This window comes from Cherax quadricarinatus, chromosome 6 (assembly GCF_038502225.1).
Source record: "Cherax quadricarinatus isolate ZL_2023a chromosome 6, ASM3850222v1, whole genome shotgun sequence".
Lineage (NCBI taxonomy): Eukaryota > Metazoa > Arthropoda > Malacostraca > Decapoda > Parastacidae > Cherax > Cherax quadricarinatus.
In genome coordinates, this window is record NC_091297.1 from 3,044,010 (window position 1) to 3,067,436 (window position 23,427).

General features: G+C 41.6%; 1 protein-coding gene across 1 annotated transcript in view; it reads left to right on the plus strand.

The window, feature by feature from the left end:
• The window catches only part of LOC128694025 (flotillin-1), a 40,935-nt gene extending 18,423 nt beyond the window's left edge, over positions 1 to 22,512 (plus strand). The window contains exons 5-10 of the mRNA XM_070082079.1: positions 4,572 to 4,691; positions 12,588 to 12,803; positions 17,907 to 17,987; positions 21,097 to 21,203; positions 21,892 to 21,997; positions 22,351 to 22,512. Coding sequence (XP_069938180.1) covers positions 4,572 to 4,691; positions 12,588 to 12,803; positions 17,907 to 17,987; positions 21,097 to 21,203; positions 21,892 to 21,997; positions 22,351 to 22,512 — 792 coding nt within the window. The remainder of the gene's footprint in view (positions 1 to 4,571; positions 4,692 to 12,587; positions 12,804 to 17,906; positions 17,988 to 21,096; positions 21,204 to 21,891; positions 21,998 to 22,350) is intronic.
• The last annotated feature ends 915 nt before the right edge of the window (positions 22,513 to 23,427 follow it).

Genomic DNA, 23,427 nt, shown 5'->3' on the forward strand with positions numbered 1-23,427 from the left:
GTTGAGCAGTCTTGGGCCCCTGACACTTATCTGTTAGTGTACTCTTAGCTTCCCTGCTTTTCACTGGGGGGAGGGAGATTTTGCACTGCTAGCCGTGTCTCTTGCTTTCGTAGGGAGTGATTTCTGTGTGCAAATTTGGGACTAGTCCCTCTAGGGTTTTCCAAGTGTATATTATGATGTATCTTTCTCGCCTGCGTTCCAAGAAGTACAGGTCAAGGGACATCACCAGTTCCAAGTAAGGTGCTTCATTGTACTTATACGTGCAGTGAAAATTCTCTGTATATTATCCAAGGCTGCAATTTCGCCTTCCTTGAAAGGGGCTGTTAGAGTGCAGCAATAATCCAGCCTGGAGAGAGCAAGTAATTTAAAGAGAATCATAACTGGCTTGGCATCTATGAAGGTGAGATGTTTTGACATCATTCCCAAGTCCTTCACGTTAGTTTTCTCGCTCTATTGAGTGGTATAGTATTTATGTGAAATGCTTAACCCGTGTGGGGGATTCAGTGCAAGGAGTGGTGTAGGCTCGATTCTTCGTCCGCCAGCCATGAGACGGACGTTGTTTTATCGTAATTAGCCAGGCTGTCTCATGATACAGCCTATATTCTCGCCCTTCACATAACTTTAAGATAGGTAGTAATGAGCGACTGTTACATGCCAGGACCACGGTTCGAGTCCCCCGTCCATTTTTCTGATTATTCACGGGCAGTCGTTTATTTTGACATAAGTTTATGGTCAATGTGGCTTTGGTATGAAAATAAATGTATGACAGAAGGTACTGGAGCTGTGGGAAGAAGCGTTGGTGCCATTGGTACAGACAAGTCACAGATGTGCTGTCCGTGAGATCTTCCTATTGTAAGCTTCGTGGCTCAGTAACACAATACTGAGACTGTTACAAGGCAGGACCACAATTCGAGCCCCCGTCTATTCTTCTGTTAGTTCACTGACAGTCGTTCTTTACGACTTAACATGAATTCACACACACACACACACACACACACACACACACACACACACACACACACACACAATCCAAACCAACCATCACACATCGATCCCTCTGTTTCCACCCCCCGCACCACAGTTACAGTATTAGAACAGAAGTTGAAGGTTTGGTTCACAAATGCAGATGGGTTAACGAATAAACATGAGGAATGGCAAGAAAGAATCAATGAGAAGTCCCCAGACATCATAGCAGTTACAGAAACAAAACTCATGGAGACAATAACAGATGCAATCTTCCCACCAGGATACCAGATCATGAGGAAAGATAGAAGGGGCAGGGGGGGGATTGCTCTGCTCGTAAAAAACAGATGGAAATTCGAGAAAATGGAAGGCATAGATGAGACGGGAGAAAGAGACTACATAGCAGGTACACTTCAGTCTGGGGAACACAAAGTGGTCATTGCAGTGATGTATAATCCACCACAGAACTGCAGGAGGCCAAGAGAGGAATATGAAGAGAGCAACAGAGCAATGGTGGACACACTTGCTGAGGTGGCAAGAAGAGCTCACTCCAGCAGAGCAAAGTTGCTGGTTATGGGGGATTTCAACCACAGGGAGATTGACTGGGAAAACCTGGAGCCACATGGGGGTCCCGAAACATGGAGAGCCAGGATGTTGGACGTGGTGCTGAAAAACCTCATGCACCAACATGTTAAGGACACTACCAGAGTGAGAGGGGAGGATGAACAAGCAAGATTGGACCTTGTGTTCACCCTGGGCAGCTCAGACATTGAGGACATCAAGTATGAGAGTCCCCTAGGAGCTAGCGACCACGTGGTTCTGTGCTTTGAATACATAGTAGAGCTGCAAGTGGAGAGAATAACAGGAGTTGAATGGGAAAAGCCTGACTATAAAAGAGGGGACTACATAGGGTGGAAGAACTTCCTGCGGGAGGTCCAGTGGGACAGAGAACTGGCAGGAAAGCCAGTAAATGAAATGATGGAATATGTAACAACAAAATGCAAGGAGGCAGCGGAAAGGTTTATTCCCAAGGGCAACAGTAACAACGGGAAGACCAGAACGAGCCCCTGGTTTACCCGGCGGTGTAAGGAGGCAAAAACAAAATGCAATAGAGAATGGAAAAAGTACAGAAGGCAGAGAACACACGAAAATAGGGAGATCAGTCGCAGAGCCAGGAATGAGTATGCACAGGTAAGGAGGGAGGCCCAACGACAGTATGAAAATGACATAGCATCGAGAATCAAGACTGACCCGAAACTGTTGTATAGCCACATCAGGAGGAAGACAAGTCAAAGACCAGGTGATCAGATTAAGGACAGAAGGTGGAGAACTCACAAGAAATGATCAGGAGGTATGTGAGGAGCTGAACAGGAGATTTAAGGAAGTTTTTACAGTAGAGACAGGAAGGGCTGTGGGAAGACAGCACAGAAGGGAACATCAAGAGGGAATATACCAACAAGTGTTGGATGACATACGAACAACTGAGGAGGTGAAGAAACTCTTAAGTGACCTTGACACCTCAAAGGCGATGGGACCGAACAACATCTCCCCATGGGTCCTTAGAGAAGGAGCAGAGATGCTGTGCGTGCCTCTAACCACAATCTTCAACACATCCCTTGAAACTGGGCAACTACCTGAGAAATGGAAGACAGCTAATGTAGTCCTCATATTTAAGAAAGGAAACAGAAACGAGGCACTAAACTACAGACCTGTGTCTCTGACATGTATTGTGTGCAAAGTCATGGAGAAGTTTATCAGGAGGAGAGTGGTTGAACACCTGGAAAGGAACAAGATTATGAATGAAAACCAGCATGGGTTCATGGAAGGCAAATCTTGTATCACAAACCTCCTGGAGTTTTATGACAAGGTAACAGAAGTAAGACACGAGAGAGAGGGGTGGGTAGATTGCGTTTTCCTAGACTGCAGGAAGGCCTTTGACACAGTTCCCCACAAGAGATTAGTGCAGAAGCTGGAGGATCAGGCGCATGTAAAAGGGAGGGCACTGCAATGAATAAGGGAATACCTGACAGGGAGGCAGCAACGAGTCATGGTACGTGAAGAGGTATCAGAGTGGGCGCCTGTTACGAGCGGGGTCCCACAGGGGTCAGTTCTAGGACCAGTGTTATTTTTGATATATGTGAACGACATGATGGAAGGAATAGACTCTGAAGTGTCCCTGTTCGCAGATGACGTGAAGTTGATGAGAAGAATTAAATCGGACGAGGATGAGGCAGGACTGCAAAGAGACCTGGACAGGCTGGACATGTGGTCCAGCAACTGGCTTCTTGAATTCAATCCAGCCAAATGCAAAGTCATGAAGATTGGGGAGGGGCAAAGAAGACCGCAGACAGAGTATAGGCTAGGTGGACAAAGACTACAGACCTCACTCAGGGAGAAAGACCTTGGGGTGACCATAACACCGAGCACATCACCGGAGGCACACATCAACCAAATAACCGCTGCAGCATACGGGCGCCTGGCAAACCTGAGAATAGCGTTCCGATACCTTAATAAGGAATCGTTCAAGACACTGTACACTGTGTATGTTAGGCCCATACTGGAGTATGCAGCACCAGTCTGGAACCCACACCTGGTCAAGCACGTCAAGAAGTTAGAGAAAGTACAAAGGTTTGCAACAAGGCTAGTCCCAGAGCTCAAGGGAATGTCGTACGAGGAAAGGTTAAGGGAAATCGGACTGACGACACTGGAGGACAGAAGGGTCAGGGGAGACATGATAACGACATACAAGATACTGCGGGGAATAGACAAGGTGGACAGAGATAGGATGTTCCAGAGAGGGGACACAGGGACAAGGGGTCACAACTGGAAGCTGAAGACTCAGACGAGTCACAGGGACGTTAGGAAGTATTTCTTCAGTCATAGAGTTATCAGCAAGTGGAATAGCCTAGCAAGTGAAGTAGTGGAGGCAGGAACCATACATAGTTTTAAGATGAGGTATGACAAAGCTCAGGAAGCAGAGAGAGAGAGAGAGGACCCAGTAGCGATCAGTGAAGAGGCGGGGCCAGGAGCTGAGTCTCGACCCCTGCAACCACAATTAGCTGAGTACACACACACACACACACACTCACACAAATATACATGTATATATATATATATATATATATATATATATATATATATATATATATATATATATATATATATATATATATATATATATATATATATATATATAAATAAAGTATTATGATAATGTGCCTTTGGTAGGTGTTGTTGTAACCAGTCACACGTATGGTCCCTGTCATTATTCCCAGATCATTACGTATGTCATCATGAAAGATGACAATGATTAATGAAGAAAGGTCACGGGTGTAAAACTTGAGCTTATTACGACAACTTTTTACTCTATGGAAAGCTATGTAAAGCTCTACACAGAGCGAAACGTTGAGGCAGCAGAGGCTCTTCATCTCTATCTGTGGCTGACTGCTGTCAGCAGTCCGCTGCTGTAACCTTAAATGGCTATTGCTGACAGTAACTGCTAAATATTTGGAAAAAAATATCTTACTAACATTGACCAAGACTTCATCCCTCGTATCACATCTCTAGTCTAAACTGATTAATGTATGTAATGTTTCTTTCCCTTACAGGAGATCTACAAGAATCGCGAATTATTTAACACTCGCGTGTTTGAGGTAGCATTTAAGGACCTCTACAACCTTGGTCTTCATGTTATATCATACACAGTGAGGGATCTTACTGATGATCTGGTAAGACAAGTACAAATGGCCTTTCTTCTCGTCAGCAGAATTTTACACTAATTTTATGATTATATATATAAATATATATTAATAATTATGAAATGTTTATTGATTTTAAATAATTTTACTTAGTTTGTAGTGAATTATCTTCTATCAAGTTTAAACAGCTGTAGCAATTCCTACTTCAAATTACTTATTTTCAGACACCGTGATTATTTTCTGTGGTGTTTGGCACAGAAAATATATATAATGTCAATTATACACATTATACATAAGTTCGTATTTTTTTATGTGGAAGAGCATTTTGAGGACGAATGTATGTGAAGTTGTCATGCAGACACAGTGTATGTGAAGTTATCATGCAGACACAGTGTATGTGAAGTTATCATGCAGACACAGTGTATGTGAAGTTATCATGCAGACACAGTGTATGTGAAGTTATCATGCAGACACAGTGTATGTGAAGTTATCATGCAGACACAGTGTATGTAAAGTTATGCAGACACAGTGTATGTGAAGTTATCATGCAGACACAGTGTATGTGAAGTTATCATGCAGACACAGTGTATGTGAAGTTATCATGCAGACACAGTGTATGTAAAGTTATGCAGACACAGTGTATGTGAAGTTATCATGCAGACACAGTGTATGTAAAGTTATGCAGACACAGTGTATGTGAAGTTATCATGCAGACACAGTGTATGTGAAGTTATCATGCAGACACAGTGTATGTGACGTTATCATGCAGACACAGTGTATGTGAAGTTATCATGCAGACACAGTGTATGTGACGTTATCATGCAGACACAGTGTATGTGAAGTTATCATGCAGACACAGTGTATGTGAAGTTATCATGCAGACACAGTGTATGTGACGTTATCATGCAGACACAGTGTATGTGAAGTTATCATGCAGACACAGTGTATGTGACGTTATCATGCAGACACAGTGTATGTGAAGTTATCATGCAGACACAGTGTATGTGAAGTTATCATGCAGACACAGTGTATGTGACGTTATCATGCAGACACAGTGTATGTGAAGTTATCATGCAGACACAGTGTATGTGAAGTTATCATGCAGACACAGTGTATGTGAAGTTATCATGCAGACACAGTGTATGTGAAGTTATGCAGACACAGTGTATGTGAAGTTATCATGCAGACACAGTGTATGTGACGTTATCATGCAGACACAGTGTATATGAAGTTATCATGCAGACACAGTGTATGTGAAGTTATCATGCAGACACAGTGTATGTAAAGTTATGCAGACACAGTGTATGTGAAGTTATCATGCAGACACAGTGTATGTGACGTTATCATGCAGACACAGTGCATGTTAAGTTATCATGCAGACACAGTGTATGTGAAGTTATCATGCAGACACAGTGTATGTAAAGTTATGCAGACACAGTGTATGTGACGTTATCATGCAGACACAGTGCATGTTAAGTTATCATGCAGACACAGTGTATGTGAAGTTATCATGCAGACACAGTGTATGTAAAGTTATGCAGACACAGTGTATGTGAAGTTATCATGCAGACACAATGTATGTGAAGTTATCATGCAGACACAGTGCATGTTAAGTTATCATGCAGACACAGTGCATGTTAAGTTATCATGCAGACACAGTGCATGTTAAGTTATCATGCAGACACAGTGCATGTTAAGTTATCATGCAGACACAGTGCATGTTAAGTTATCATGCAGACACAGTGCATGTTAAGTTATCATGCAGACACAGTGCATGTTAAGTTATCATGCAGACACAGTGCATGGTAAGTTATCATGCAGACACAGTGCATGTTAAGTTATCATGCAGACACAGTGTATGTGAAGTTATCATGCAGACACAGTGTATGTGACGTTATCATGCAGACACAGTGTATGTGAAGTTATGCAGACACAGTGTATGTGAAGTTATCATGCAGACACAGTGTATGTGAAGTTATCATGCAGACACAGTGTATGTGAAGTTATGCAGACACAGTGTATGTGAAGTTATCATGCAGACACAGTGTATGTGAAGTTATCATGCAGACACAATGTATGTGAAGTTATCATGCAGACACAATGTATGTTAAGTTATCATGCAGACACAGTGTATGTGAAGTTATCATGCAGACACAGTGCATGTTAAGTTATCATGCAGACACAGTGTATGTGAAGTTATCATGCAGACACAGTGTATGTGAAGTTATCATGCAGACACAGTGTATGTGAAGTTATCATGCAGACACAGTGTATGTAAAGTTATGCAGACACAGTGTATGTGAAGTTATCATGCAGACACAGTGTATGTGAAGTTATCATGCAGACACAGTGCATGTTAAGTTATCATGCAGACACAGTGTATGTGAAGTTGTCATGCAGACACAGTGTATGTGAAGTTATCATGCAGACACAGTGTATGTGAAGTTATCATGCAGACACAGTGTATGTGAAGTTATCATGCAGACACAGTGTATGTGAAGTTATCATGCAGACACAGTGTATGTGAAGTTATCATGCAGACACAGTGTATGTAAAGTTATGCAGACACAGTGTATGTGAAGTTATCATGCAGACACAGTGTATGTGAAGTTATCATGCAGACACAGTGTATGTGAAGTTATCATGCAGACACAGTGTATGTAAAGTTATGCAGACACAGTGTATGTGAAGTTATCATGCAGACACAGTGTATGTAAAGTTATGCAGACACAGTGTATGTGAAGTTATCATGCAGACACAGTGTATGTGAAGTTATCATGCAGACACAGTGTATGTGACGTTATCATGCAGACACAGTGTATGTGAAGTTATCATGCAGACACAGTGTATGTGACGTTATCATGCAGACACAGTGTATGTGAAGTTATCATGCAGACACAGTGTATGTGAAGTTATCATGCAGACACAGTGTATGTGACGTTATCATGCAGACACAGTGTATGTGAAGTTATCATGCAGACACAGTGTATGTGACGTTATCATGCAGACACAGTGTATGTGAAGTTATCATGCAGACACAGTGTATGTGAAGTTATCATGCAGACACAGTGTATGTGACGTTATCATGCAGACACAGTGTATGTGAAGTTATCATGCAGACACAGTGTATGTGAAGTTATCATGCAGACACAGTGTATGTGAAGTTATCATGCAGACACAGTGTATGTGAAGTTATGCAGACACAGTGTATGTGAAGTTATCATGCAGACACAGTGTATGTGACGTTATCATGCAGACACAGTGTATATGAAGTTATCATGCAGACACAGTGTATGTGAAGTTATCATGCAGACACAGTGTATGTAAAGTTATGCAGACACAGTGTATGTGAAGTTATCATGCAGACACAGTGTATGTGACGTTATCATGCAGACACAGTGCATGTTAAGTTATCATGCAGACACAGTGTATGTGAAGTTATCATGCAGACACAGTGTATGTAAAGTTATGCAGACACAGTGTATGTGACGTTATCATGCAGACACAGTGGATGTTAAGTTATCATGCAGACACAGTGTATGTGAAGTTATCATGCAGACACAGTGTATGTAAAGTTATGCAGACACAGTGTATGTGAAGTTATCATGCAGACACAATGTATGTGAAGTTATCATGCAGACACAGTGCATGTTAAGTTATCATGCAGACACAGTGCATGTTAAGTTATCATGCAGACACAGTGCATGTTAAGTTATCATGCAGACACAGTGCATGTTAAGTTATCATGCAGACACAGTGCATGTTAAGTTATCATGCAGACACAGTGCATGTTAAGTTATCATGCAGACACAGTGCATGTTAAGTTATCATGCAGACACAGTGCATGTTAAGTTATCATGCAGACACAGTGCATGTTAAGTTATCATGCAGACACAGTGTATGTGAAGTTATCATGCAGACACAGTGTATGTGACGTTATCATGCAGACACAGTGTATGTGAAGTTATGCAGACACAGTGTATGTGAAGTTATCATGCAGACACAGTGTATGTGAAGTTATCATGCAGACACAGTGTATGTGAAGTTATGCAGACACAGTGTATGTGAAGTTATCATGCAGACACAGTGTATGTGAAGTTATCATGCAGACACAATGTATGTGAAGTTATCATGCAGACACAATGTATGTTAAGTTATCATGCAGACACAGTGTATGTGAAGTTATCATGCAGACACAGTGCATGTTAAGTTATCATGCAGACACAGTGCATGTTAAGTTATCATGCAGACACAGTGCATGTTAAGTTATCATGCAGACACAGTGCATGTTAAGTTATCATGCAGACACAGTGCATGTTAAGTTATCATGCAGACACAGTGCATGTTAAGTTATCATGCAGACACAGTGCATGTTAAGTTATCATGCAGACACAGTGTATGTGAAGTTATCATGCAGACACAGTGTATGTGACGTTATCATGCAGACACAGTGTATGTGAAGTTATGCAGACACAGTGTATGTGAAGTTATCATGCAGACACAGTGTATGTGAAGTTATCATGCAGACACAGTGTATGTGAAGTTATGCAGACACAGTGTATGTGAAGTTATCATGCAGACACAGTGTATGTGAAGTTATCATGCAGACACAATGTATGTGAAGTTATCATGCAGACACAATGTATGTTAAGTTATCATGCAGACACAGTGTATGTGAAGTTATCATGCAGACACAGTGCATGTTAAGTTATCATGCAGACACAGTGCATGTTAAGTTATCATGCAGACACAGTGCATGTTAAGTTATCATGCAGACACAGTGCATGTTAAGTTATCATGCAGACACAGTGCATGTTAAGTTATCATGCAGACACAGTGCATGTTAAGTTATCATGCAGACACAGTGCATGTTAAGTTATCATGCAGACACAGTGCATGTTAAGTTATCATGCAGACACAGTGCATGTTAACTTATCATGCAGACACAACAAACCTGTATTATGGTCATACAGTGGCTGAGTATTCTGTCAGTGTGTCAGTAAGACACAATGCGGGTCTACCTGGAGGTTATTCCTGGGATCAACGCCCCCGCGGCCCGGTCCACGACCATGGCCTCCCTGTGGATCAGGGCCTGATCAACCAGGCTGTTATAGTGTTGGCCGTACGTAGTCCAACGTACGAACCACAGCCCGGCTGATCCGGCACTGACTTTTAAGTATCTGTCCAGCTCCTTCTTGAAGGTAGCCAGGGACCTATTGGCAATTCCCCTTATGCCTGGTAGGAGGCTGTTGAACAGTCTTGGGCCCTGGACACTTATTGTGTTTTCTCTTAGCATTTTAGTTCGCGCAGCATTTTATTTGTGAAGACGTTCCGTCCACAGGATCTTTATTAAGTCATTGATAAAGTCCCTGGTGGATGAGCTTCCTCAGTAAATTACAAATAAAATTCCATAGCTCGCATTGTCTTGTTATTACGATCACAGGTGAAGTCTTGTGGCCTGTACACCTGCTTGTTGTACGATAACCGAGGTGGGAATGAGGTACGAGCAGAAGTCAGCAATAAATACTTATATAAACTTCCTTCACCTAAATAGCATGCAAGGACCTGCCTCGCATGGGCCAGTAGGCCTTCTGCAGTGTTCCTCCATTCTTGTGTTCTTGTGTATGTGTACAATGTATATACACCATGTACAAAGCAAGTTTGCAAGCACGAGACAGTGAGAACTGTGAGCGACCGGACTTGTGGTAAGTCTGCCATGTTGCTCCGCGAGTCACCAGTATCGTTTCACAAGCCATATCACGGGTGGGGCTTGAACCCTCGGTCAGAGAATCGTTAACCTCCAGACCGACGCTGGAGTTTTACGGCTCTCTGACAGCGGGTTCAAGCCCCACCCGTGGTATGGTTTGTTTGCAATTGTGTCACAATTGTGTTTGCAGTTGTTTCACAAATTTGGAGGGCTTCCTTGTGATTGGCTGGGTTGAACCAAGGTGCTAGTATAACAAGGGGGTCCCAATTGTTATTCTCTCACCAGCTGGTTCGCTGGTCAGGAGGCAGCCTATATGGGTGTGACATACGCTAAAATAAAGTATAACGTATTCATAGCATGCCACACTTGTTAACATCATCTTAGATCTTCGAAGACAAAGACACTTGGGACAAGGTGTCGCTATGTGTAGAGCTGGTCATGTCTTTATCATGTCCTGACTTGAAGCTCTGCACAGAGCGAAGTTTGTAGATGAATGGTTCAGAGAACCGACATGTTGATAAATTAGACACATGTGCAACTCTTGGGTATCTTTATTGAGGAAACGTTTCGCCACACAGTGGCTTCATCAGTCCATACAAAGGAGAATCTTGAAGAACAGGAGGAGAATGAGGTAATCAGTCCCTCAACCTTGAGTCGATGTGGTCAGTCCATCAATCTTGAATAGAATACGGCATACGTGCTGAGAAGGAGCTTATAAACCGTTGGCAGGAGAGGTGCAGAAGTCATAGGTCGTGTAACATCGACTCAAGGTTGAGGGACTGATTACCTCATTCTTCTCCTGTTCTTCAAGATTCTCCTTTGTATGGACTGATGAAGCCACTGTGTGGCGAAACGTTTCATCAATAAAGATACCCAAGAGTTGCACATGTGTCTAATTTATCAACAGAGTGAAGTGTTGTCCCAATAAATGCTTGTTTTGCAACTTGTGTCTTTGTCTTTACACTTAATTCTATTTTAGAATAGACACATGTGCAACATCTGGCTATCTTCATTCTGTAGACGTTTTACCATCCATTAGTTTTATCAGTAAATATAGCGACATACACGGAAGACTGTACAAGAGAAGATAATCAGTCCCTCAGCCTCGTAGACTTATATACCGAAGACAATAGAGGGATGAGGTAATCAGTCCCTCAGTGTAGGAGCAGGTGTTGAGAATCACAATCTTGATGAATCTAGAGCAAAGGCAGGAAGATGAGAACATATATATCCTGGAGTCAGATGAGGTGCAGTAGGTGAAGGCATTTTCACTGGTACGCGAGACTCACCAGTGGACTTATGACCAAGACTTGGGCCAGAGGTAGTAACTAGGTTGTGAAGACGTCCTCTGTACCAAGGTTTCGTGATGTAAGATAGCAATGGTATGCATTACCGGCAAGTTGATGAATTAGACACATATTGAAACATCTGGGTATCTTTATTCTATTGACGTTTTACCATCCAGTTTCTTTATCAATGCGATACAGAGACGTACACTTAACATTACAGAAGAAGTAATCCTTCATCTAGTGGTCCCGACTACCAGTGATACCTTGGTTATTGCAGCTCATCTCACTCTAGTACATAATTGCTCATCTTCCTGCATTTCCTTCAGTTTCAACAAGAGTATGGTTCTCAACACCTGCTACTCGGCTGAGGGACTGATTTCCTCGTGTTCTTTAGTCTTCTGTTTATGTCCATGTATTGTACTGATAAAGCCACTGGATGGTCAAACGTCTACAAAATAAATATACCTAGACGTTGCACATGTTTCTAATTCACCAACTTGTCGGATTGTATACTATTGCTATATTATTTTATACTAATGGAGAAGTAGTTTGAGATGATCAGTCCTTCAGTCTTGACGAAAGAAGACTTACGAACTGAACATGTTCATAAAGGCTGAGGGACTGATTACCTAAAACTACTTCTTTACATCTCCCACCGTCTCCAACAGATTCATGAAGGCTGTGGGACTGATCACATCAGACTACATCATGTTTGTCACTATCTCCACGATTATTATCTGTACTGGACTGATAAAGCCGCGGGTTGGGGAAACTCGTCCTTACAATAAAGACACCCAAGTGTTGCACACACTTGCCTCAGTCACCTTCACACTTGTCACCAATAATCCATTTCATCCATGTATCGTCGCAGTGGAATCCATGCTATCCTTGAAATAATTTAACATGTACAAATATTTCACTGGTTTTCAGGGTTATCTACAAGCTCTGGGGATGTCTCAGACAGCACAGGTTAAGCGGGACGCCAAGATTGGTGAGGCTATAGCCAAGAGAGACACCGTAATCAAGAACTGCCTGGCGTATGAACAACTTGTTATGGTTAAATTCGCCAATGAAACATTAATCGCCAAAGCTGAGAGAGATTACAATGTACAGAAGCTGATCTATGACAAGGAGGTTAAGACTAAGGTACGTGATAATATATTACATTCATGGGAGAGTGCTAAACCCATAGGAGTCACACTGGGCCTGAGAATGAAGCAGGTTTGATTTGAGAAATGTTCATCGTAGCTCCAATTTCTTGGATCAAGAGCCTTTCACCAGCATCCAGGAACCCCTCCTCAAAGGGCACCTTGCGATAAAAGCATTCTTCAAAATTTATTTTTCCATTTAGCTTTTTACATAAATTCTTTAAATTTACTGACGTATTCTTTGTATTTTATGCCATTCGCTTCTTTTCAAAAAAAATATAATTCACTACGGTTAATATTTATCAACCTTACTTTTAGAAATGTAATGGTCCAGAATCGACTAAAATGACGTCAGTTGTTCATTCCAGTTTCCAGGTCATCCTATGTATGCATCAGCGATGAGGTCTAATACGTAGTTACATTTACAAATACAGAAAAACAATTATTTTAATACGTAGTTACATTTACAAATAAAGAAAAACAATTATTTTAATTTTAATTGGTTCTGGACAGAAATTAAACTTATGTACTTCAGTTTGTATTTGAAGTTTGAATTGTCTGTATTTGCTTCAAATACACATCAAATACAGTGCCATAATTACTGTGCTTATCCAAAATTTGGTGATCTAACTTGGTAACACTCACTGAGCTGTCATTAATCCGGGTGTTTGTTGTTCATGTTGTCAATAATTGCATAGCAAAAAAAAAAATAATGATCATGGGACTGGTGTGGTTTAGTTTTTAGTCATATTTCCTATGATGTTTGCACTGAGAGAGACACTGAGAGAGGCACTGAGAGAGGCACTGAGAGAGGCACTGAGAAAGGTACTGAGAAAGGCACTGAGAGAGGCACTGAGAGAAGCACTGAGAGAGGCATCATCCTGGAATTCCCCCCACAACTCAAACAACTATCCGAACAACAGCATCCCTCACAGGAAAGGCTTAACAAGGTTCCCATAATGATCCCAGTCAGAAGGAAGCGTCCAGTAAGCTCGCTGCTTTCATTGAAGACAGCCTTCAACCACTGTCGTTGGTTGAGTGTCGACATTTTTGTGACTGTTTAGTACCTCAGTTCCAGTTACGTAATGGCTGGTAGTAAATATTAAGTGCCACTCTTCTTCCTAATGTGTCATCAGCACTTCACAGCTTATTAAAAGCAAAACTTAGTTAAGCCAAGTCTTCCAGCTATCAGGTCAGGTCGAGACATGAGATCGTACATAAGGGTTACTGTACGTGTCACTACTTTATCATCTTCCAGCTACTGTTAGCCATGCTTTGCTAGGACCCCACTCCCCACTCAGCTGGGCATATTCATCAGAGACACCAGGGCATTTCTTCCTGTGACTTGCAAGGCTAGGTGCACTCATTTACTATAGACAAAGCTTCAAATATGCTAAAAGCATTTATTAGCCTTCCAAGAATGCAAGGTAATGAAAATTCTGCTGAAACGGATTATGATCCCTGGTAGAACCTGAGGAACTTAGTAAAGCCATTAGTGAGCTGTTAGTATACCTTCCCGCACACCGCTCTTGCTTTATCCATACACTGCAGTTGGTTGTGAGCGATAAACTGAAAGACGCTGGGCTTCAGCTCATGGGATGGTAAGTAAGGTTTGTAAACTGTTAGTTCTGTCAGGTACAGCACTCTTGCCACAGATATTTAGACTCTCACTTCCTTTGAGAGATTGCTACTACCTTTGCCTAGACTCAGAACCAAGTATTGTTTTACCATATACTAGAGGACTAGGTGTTGAGCTGTCTGAACTTTAAGAGAGATTCAGCTATACGTTTGTCAATACCCTAACAGCTTCTAGGAAGAAGAGTCTATAAAAGTATAAAACCATAAAACTCTTCATTCTATCAATAGTTCTTGATGAGTAAAGGAAGCTCATCTGGGCTGCTCGTGAAGAGGCTGTTGATATGAAGCATATTTTAATAGATGATTTTGACAACTTTTCAAGCAACTCTGTAAAGCCTGAGACCACCACTTCATCTGCCACAGCAACACCAACCAAGTTATTTAGGTCCACGGAGAACAGCCATCAGTCAGTGCCATCCACCAACACAAGAAATGGCTCCTACTGCAGAATTCCAGACTTACAAGTACTTGGCTCTTGGTACAAGGAAGGTCTTTAGCAACTATATTGCTAACAATTGTTTACCATGACCTACTTCCATCAGTGAGCAATTCTTTCCCTTACATGTGACCTCATCTCAACCCTCCAGTAAATAAGTCTCTGGTCTCATTGCATTTAGGCTAAGAGACTGACCATCTACTATCAAGGCTGAGGGACTGATCAACTCTAGAAGACCGGCAGTGGAACCAAGCTACACTTCCAGTCAGACTAGGAAGCATCGGTGTCCGCAAGTCATCACATATTGCACTACCTGCTTTTCTATCCCCATTCGTTTCATCCAGCAGCGATTCTCCCTGAACATCTTACGGACAAGATTGGAGTCCAGGGTCAAAAGTTCATTGACGTAGCCATGATCTGGGATAATCTAACAGGCTCTGACACCAGACCTGCTCCCCCCAACAACTACAAACCGTCGCACTGGGATGGCCCGATAGTGGAGTAAAAAGCCTCAACAGTGCTTCAGAGTGTGTCAGGGAAGGATAGAGCCCACCTCCTGGTAGTGAGAGCTCCTCATGCAGGGGACTTTTTGTTGGCTGTTCCCAACTCCAGCCTTGGCACACGCCTCGACCCACAGACCATCCGCATCGGTGTTGCCCTTCGACTTGCCGCCCATATTCTCGCTGAACACAGGTGTATTTATGGCAGTGAAGCAGCAGACCGATTCGAGTACCATGGTCTTGTGTGCCGTAAATCCGAGGGAAAGATTGCAAGACATGAGGTTAATAACATTATCAAAAGGAGCCTCACAACAGCCGGATGCCCGGTAGTAAGGGAGCCACCCCAACTATGCAGATCAGATGGCAGCCAAAAGCGTCCAGATGGTATCGCCCTTCAAGCCTGGACAGACGGCAAGCAGGTGGTGTGGGACTATACATGTGCATGTGCATCTACCTTGGCTGATACCTATCTCCAATACACCAGGGAGGAAGGAGGGGCAGCTGCCAGCTTCAGGGAGTCCCAAAAGTCTAGAAAATATGGAGAACTTGCCCATCATTATATGTTTGTTCCCATAGGCTCAGAGACCCTTGGCTCATGGGGAAAGAGTGCATCTAAATTCCATAAGGAGCTAGGCAAAAGACTCATCAGGGTAACTAGGGATCCCAGGGCAGCTAGTTTTCTGTTCCAGTGATTCAGTGTGGCTGTTCAGAAGGGTAATGCCTGCTGTATTTTGGGCACACGCCCCAGCTCTGAGGAGCTGGATGAGATTTTCGCATTATAATCAATGACAAACACGTAACGATATGTACTAAACATGTATCTCTCACATCTCATGTACTGTATATGCCATCTTTGTATCAACAATGTATCTCTTAAATCTTTTGTACCATATTATGTAATAAAATATGTAAACGTATAAGAGAAAATTTTACATAGGACTTAATTTTAAATGAGCTCTTGCTAATTGAGTATTTTTACCTATTCGGCATTATATATATATATATATACAGTGGTCCCTCAATAATCGACCGGCCTGAAAGTCGACCATTTCGGAAATCAACCGGTTTTTTCGACAAAATATTGACTCGGAAATTGACCGAAATTCGTTTATCGACCCGTCTCGACCCGTCGTCCCAGACGCGTATGCACGAGGTAAGCGGGCCTCGACCCGCCTCAGCCTTCCTTCCCAGCCAGTGTGCCATTGTTTACCAGTTAGCGGCGGTCCTCTCACGTGCTCCAGTGAAATATTTCATATTTCATTTATTTTAGTGCTTGCAAGTTATTTAAGTGCTAAATAAGCTACCATGGCTCCAAAGAAAGCTCCTAGTGCCAAACCTTTGGTAAAGAAGGTGAGAAATACCATTGAATTTAAGAAAAACAGGGTTTGGGGCTGACCCTGATGAGCCTATGTCAGTTTTGAACTCTATTGTGGCACTGGGGAGTTCCATGGGGTTGGATGTGAGTTTGGAGGATGTGGAAGAGTTTGTGGAGGACCACAACGAAGAGCTAACCACTGAGGAGCTGCAAGAGCTTCAGCAGGAAGAGCAACAGATCGCAGCTCAGAATCTTGCTGCAGAGGAGGAGGAAGAGAGATGGAAGAAGGTGCCTTCTTCAGAAATTAAGGAGATTTTTACTATGTGGGGTAAGATGGAAAGATTTATGGAGAAACATCACCCAGAGAAGGATGTTGCAAGCCATATCGGCAACTTGTACAGTGACAGAGTCTTGGCCCATTTTAGGGAAGTTTTAAAGAGATGCCAGAAACAGAGCTCTCTGCACAGTTATTTTGTGAGACAGGACTCCAGTGACTCTCAAGCTGGTCCTAGTGGCATTAAGAAACAGAGAAAAGAAGCAACCCCAGAAAAGCAAATGGTACCTGAGGTGTTGCTGGAAGGGGATTCCCCTTCCAAACTATAAACAATCCAATCTCTCCTCCTCCTCCAGTCTCCCATACACTAAGAAGAATCTCCAATAAATGTAAGTGTTATGCTGTTAATGTTTCATTCATCATTTCCCATTGTATTGTTTATGTACTACATGAATATTTCATGTAAAAAATTTTTTTGTTTTAATACTTCTGGGTGTCAGGAACGGATTAATTGAATTTACATTATTTCTTATGGGGAAAATTGATTCGTAAATCGACCATTTCGATAATCGACCGGCTTCCAGGAACGGATTACAGTCGATAATCGAGGGACCACTGTATATATATATATATATATATATATATATATATATATATCTATATATATATATATATATATATATATATATATATATATATATATATATATATATATATATATATATATATATAATTATTATATATATATATATATATATATATATATATATATATATATATATATATATATATATATATATATATAATTATTATATATATATATATATATATATATATATATATATATATATATATATATATATATATATATATATATATATATATATATATATATATATGCATAGTATACTTCTAATATATTTCTGTATTATGAGCAGGAAGCGGAAGCGAATCTGGCTTACCAACTCCAGTGTAGTAAGATCAACCAAAAGATTCGAGAGGAAAATATGGAGACAAAGGTGAGACTGTGTGAGCTTCGTTTTAAAAAAAGTAAGCTGACGTGTTTGTTGAATTTACAGGCAATAAGTTATCCTACCTTAGCTCATTTCACTGGTCATCGCTGTCTTAGATATACTGCTAATCCTCTTTTCCCAGGCCTGCAACCATAACAGTCGGATAACCTCGGGGCACTAACCTCCCACACTGCCTAGAATGCTTGCCACAAAACACTGCTCTCACTCAGGTAACTGTTTACTGCTAGGTAAACAGATATTGTAAAAGGTATAGTGGGCAACATGTATAGTAAGAGGTATAGTGAGCAACAGGTATAGTAAGAGGTATAGTGGGCAACAGGTGTAGTAAGAGGTATAGTGAGCAACAGGTATAGTAAGAGATATAGTGGGCAACAGGTGTAGTAAGAGGTATAGTGGGCAACATGTATAGTAAGAGGTATAGTGAGCAACAGGTATAGTAAGAGGTATAGTGGGCAACAGGTGTAGTAAGAGGTATAGTGGGCAACATGTATAGTAAGAGGTATAGTGAGCAACAGGTATAGTAAGAGGTATAGTGGGCAACAGGTGTAGTAAGAGGTATAGTGGGCAACAGGTGTAGTAAGAGGTATAGTGGGCAACAGGTGTAGTAAGAGGTATAGTGGGCAACAGGTGTAGTAAGAGGTATAGTGGGCAACAGGTGTAGTAAGAGGTATAGTGGGCAACAGGTGTAGTAAGAGGTATAGTGGGCAACAGGTGTAGTAAGAGGTATAGTGGGCAACAGGTGTAGTAAGAGGTATAGTGGGCAAACAGGTGTAGTAAGAGGTATAGTGGGCAAACAGGTGTAGTAAGAGGTATAGTGGGCAACAGGTGTAGTAAGAGGTATAGTGGGCAACAGGTGTAGTAAGAGGTATAGTGGGCAACAGGTGTAGTAAGAGGTATAGTGGGCAACAGGTGTAGTAAGAGGTATAGTGGGCAAACAGGTGTAGTAAGAGGTATAGTGGGCAAACAGGTGTAGTAAGAGGTATAGTGGGCAACAGGTGTAGTAAGAGGTATAGTGGGCAACAGGTGTAGTAAGAGGTATAGTGGGCAACAGGTGTAGTAAGAGGTAAAGTGGGCAACAGGTGTAGTAAGAGGACTCGGTCTACAAAGCAAAAATTTAATTAAAGACTGTGTTTCACCCACATAAAGGTTTTTCAAGAGACCTTAGACTTGATAAGCCACTTGTGTGGGTGAAATATTGAACGATATCTTTTAAATAAAAGTTGACTCTGCAGATACTATCCTCTTACTATATTGGTGGACAATCCTGTCATTTTAATGCAAGGAAACAGGTATAAAGAATATAAACAAGACTCAGCTGCAACACTGGAACATTTATTAAGGACAAAGGACTCGCTGCGAGCGTTGTCAATCCAATTTGGCAAAGCTGAGAGAAACGTTGAGAAAGAGAAACTTTGCGATAATAAATGTAATAGTGCTGCACTTGTTTTTTGTTTACGTGCTTGTAGGTATTTGATATCTTCGCTGATCCAGCTTTAAGGAAACACGCTATGTTTCCGTCCTCATCAGGAGTGGGCCCAAGCTGTGTGTTTTTGCCTTGTGGGTCCTTACCTGTGAGTTCTTTTAGCTCTCTGTGCCTTTGCTGCTGGGTTTAGCCCCGGCGTTTCTTTTTTATCTGTAACCTTTTCCTCTTCCCCGGCTATTCTTCATATATCCTCATTTACCTCCTCATCCATTGTGAGTCATTACCTGTAAGTTCTCTCTCTCTCTATCAAAGATATGAAGCAGCTGTGAGTGTGTGTGTAAGCTTATTTAGGGACAGGTATACGTAAATACAATTATTATACATAATGTAAATTACTTAGAATAACCCCCCCCCAAAAAAAAGAAATCAAAATGACTTATTGCCACTGGGATCCTTGACCTCACTCGTTCCCACGCAAGTGGCTGTAATTTAAGCTCTGTTCTTTGGTAGGGTAGGACGGCTGGGCTAGAATTCTTTCATACCATTAAATTCCAGAATAAAAGTAACACTATCTTGGCTGGAACAGTTTATAACTAGCCCGCAGTACAGAGAGGAAATTTTACACGATGATACGGTCGTTCCTGTACCGTTCTGGAGTCTAGATAATGATCCCATTCGTTGTATACATTAGACTATATGCATCCAGGGGTTATTGGGGAGACTGGACGTAAAGAACACAAATTTATCATCTGAGTTCTGGGAAAAAATGTACATTAGGGTTAAATTTCAGACCGAGCTGGAAAACAATCTTTAACCTGAGAGTAAGTACAGACGACATAAACAACACTAGCTTTGAGGTCGTCACGACGACCACGCTAGCTGGAGATTCGTCTGTAAAAACTTGCATTTGTGGTCACAGTGGTGCCTATGCTAACCTTCCTATGGTGTAGAAATATACCTAGTTGGACGAATCTTATTGTGGCTAGCTGGTCCAGTGGCTAACGCGACGGTCTGGAGTTTTGAGACTCTCTGACCGCGGGTTCAAATCCCGCCCGTGGTATGGTTTGAGGTCGTCAGTTATGGTGATTTGAAATTCGTGTTTTTTTCAGCCAGGCAAGTGTTACTACTGCATTAAGACAACGATACAAGTCACAAGTTTAAACTGTAATATATTATTTGTGAAGATCAATGGTAGCATGTATCAACTGGTACGGTATGTTAGTAAGACGCTATGTGAAGTTTAATTAAGGTATTGTGAAGACGTTTTGCTCACCAGGGACTCTCTCCTTCCTCGTCCTTGATGGACGAAACGTTTTTCCACTAAATTGTTTTACACCGTATATTGTGTCTTGTTAAAAGGCCCCATTTCATCCGAAATGTACCAGAGTGTTTATAGCCAAATAAAAATATCTGAAAAAGGCTGGACTGGATATTTTGTTTCTTAACAGTCGTTCTTACATAGTCAGTCAAAACCAACTATTTTCCATGCATAATTTATGTAAATTGATAGTATACAACTATGGCTGGTGCGGCACTCATGGCGTGAGTCATGGTCTGTGACTCTCAGTCTGTGAGACACTAACGGTCTGTGATACAGACACTGACGGTCTGTGACACACAGACACTGATGGTCTGTGATACACAGACACTGATGGTCTGTATTATCCACAGGTAGTGGAGAAGAAGGGCAAGATCTTGGTGGCAGAGCAAGAGATCACAAGACGTCAGAAGCAACTGGACTCGACCGTCAGACAACCAGCCGAAGCTGAGAAATACAGGTGTGGTACACTGACCTCTTTTTAATTACAGTGTAACTATAATTGCTAAGTTATTTATACATTTCCTCTCTTTCTAGTTCTTGTTTAGTATCTCCTCTTCCAACAGTTGAAATCTTTAATATCCAAATTTCTAAAATTCTCAAATACAATCATTTCTGTGTCTCTGTTTGAATTTTAACGTCGTGGCTAATTCTTGGACCCAGAATGTAACTTTATGGTTGAAAAAAAAAAAGTGTTAGCTGATTTAGTGAGAGGTCCTGTGTGACAATCCTCTATGCTTACATATTCTTATTTACAAGTTTCTAGATATACTTCCTACATATCTAAGAATACAACTAGAACAGTTTAATTGATAAACATTGAAGATCAGAAGTGGCATAATTGGATACCATTTCTGCTCAAATACTATTTATCAATGTTTTCTAATGAGAACGGAGGATTATTTCAGAATGCCTCCCTGCCCATGATAGGCAAGTCCTTCTCAGTTACTTCTCACTCCTGTTTACTCTATTCTTTAAAGCTAGTTTAGCATCAAACCGCTGACTTACAACACAAAATGAATAACGATGCCAGATTAAAAGACACAGTAAAAAAAAAAAAAAGACTGAGAGACAAGAGCAGGTGAGAGGTTAAGCCAGTAACAAATTCCCAAATGATTTTAATGTATATTATTGTAATAACTCTTTAGGATGGAGACCATTGCCACGGCGCTTAAGACGAAGACTCTCCTGGAGGTGGAAGCAGAAGCTGAGGCCAAGTCACTGAAGGCTGACGCCGAGGCATCCGCCATCAATGTAAGTACTGCAGTACTATATTAAGTTAAATATGACACATATGCAACATCTTGGTATCCTTATTTGAAAGACATTTCGCTCACCAGGAGCTTTGTCACTTATAATATTACATATGGAAAACAATAACTGCAAGTTAATGAATAAGATATATGTGTAATACCTGGGAAGCTTTGAATTATCATAACGTTGTGGCTTCGCATCAAGCTTCAGTCGAAGGACCTGAAAACTTCCTCTCTACTTCTACTGTATTCGGCTGAAGAAGCCTGCAGCAAGGCGAAGCGTTTCAACAAGGTCACGGAACTTCGGTGTCCAAACTGCGGCAAGAAGCACCATGCCTTTAAGTCAAATTGCAGGGAGAATCTGTATCGGGGAAGTGCAGCTTGGGAAACCCCGAATGTTCAGCCTCCAGCATCGAGCAGAGAGAGATCATGATTCAGCAGCCTCAGCTAGAGGAGGCTACAGCACCACGGAATTTGCTGCAACGAAGGAGAATGCCGAACGAATATCAACAGTAATGACCGGCTCTTGCACAGCCGGCTTCCGTCACTGCTGCTTAAAATTCCCTCCCCAAAATAGCAGCTAGCAGGCTCCGTACTACAATAACAGGCTACAGCAAACGCATCTACCTAAAACTACAATCACCAATGACGGGAACCCTATCAAAAAAAAAAAAATCGTCAGCAACGTCGTATTAATCCTGAGCTCCCAAATGATAATCTCAGCCTTCACCAAAGACATGAACGACCTGATAATCTTGGTATAGCACAGAGATATTAAGAACCATTGTGAAAACCTTCGTGTTTATGTATATGGCTGACAAATCCGAGTCCAAGCGTTTACTAGCAAACAAACCGGTTCACCCTAACAGAATCCAGATTCAGTCATAGGAGGATAGATGGCCTCAGCATACTACAGTCCATTAAGCTCTTGAAATCGAACGCGAAATCTAAATTATGACCACAACACAGCTTTTTCCTTCGATAGGCATCCACCCCAACGGATGATGACGCACTAGCCAGCCATTTCAAGCAAATTCACCAGGAACATCTTCAAGAACCATAGACAGTCCATCATAGAATGAAGACTTTTGCCAGAACGTGGTGCCTGACGAACATAAATATATAAAGTACACTTGTACATCTGCTCGTTAATGTAAACATCTAATCAACCAATTATGTGGCAGCACCTCAATGCAGACATGGGCAGGAATTTCAGTTGTTATTTAGGCAAAACATCAGAATTGGTGACAGTGATTATGGAACGTTTGTTGGTGCCAGAAGGGGTGGGTTGAGTCTCTTAGAAACTGCTCCTCTCCTGGGATTTTCATGCAGAACAGTCTCTAAAGTTTACAATGAATAGAAAGAAACGCACAAAATATCCAGTGTGGCATGCAAAAGAGTATGTTACAATTTATTCGGTGTATATTACTC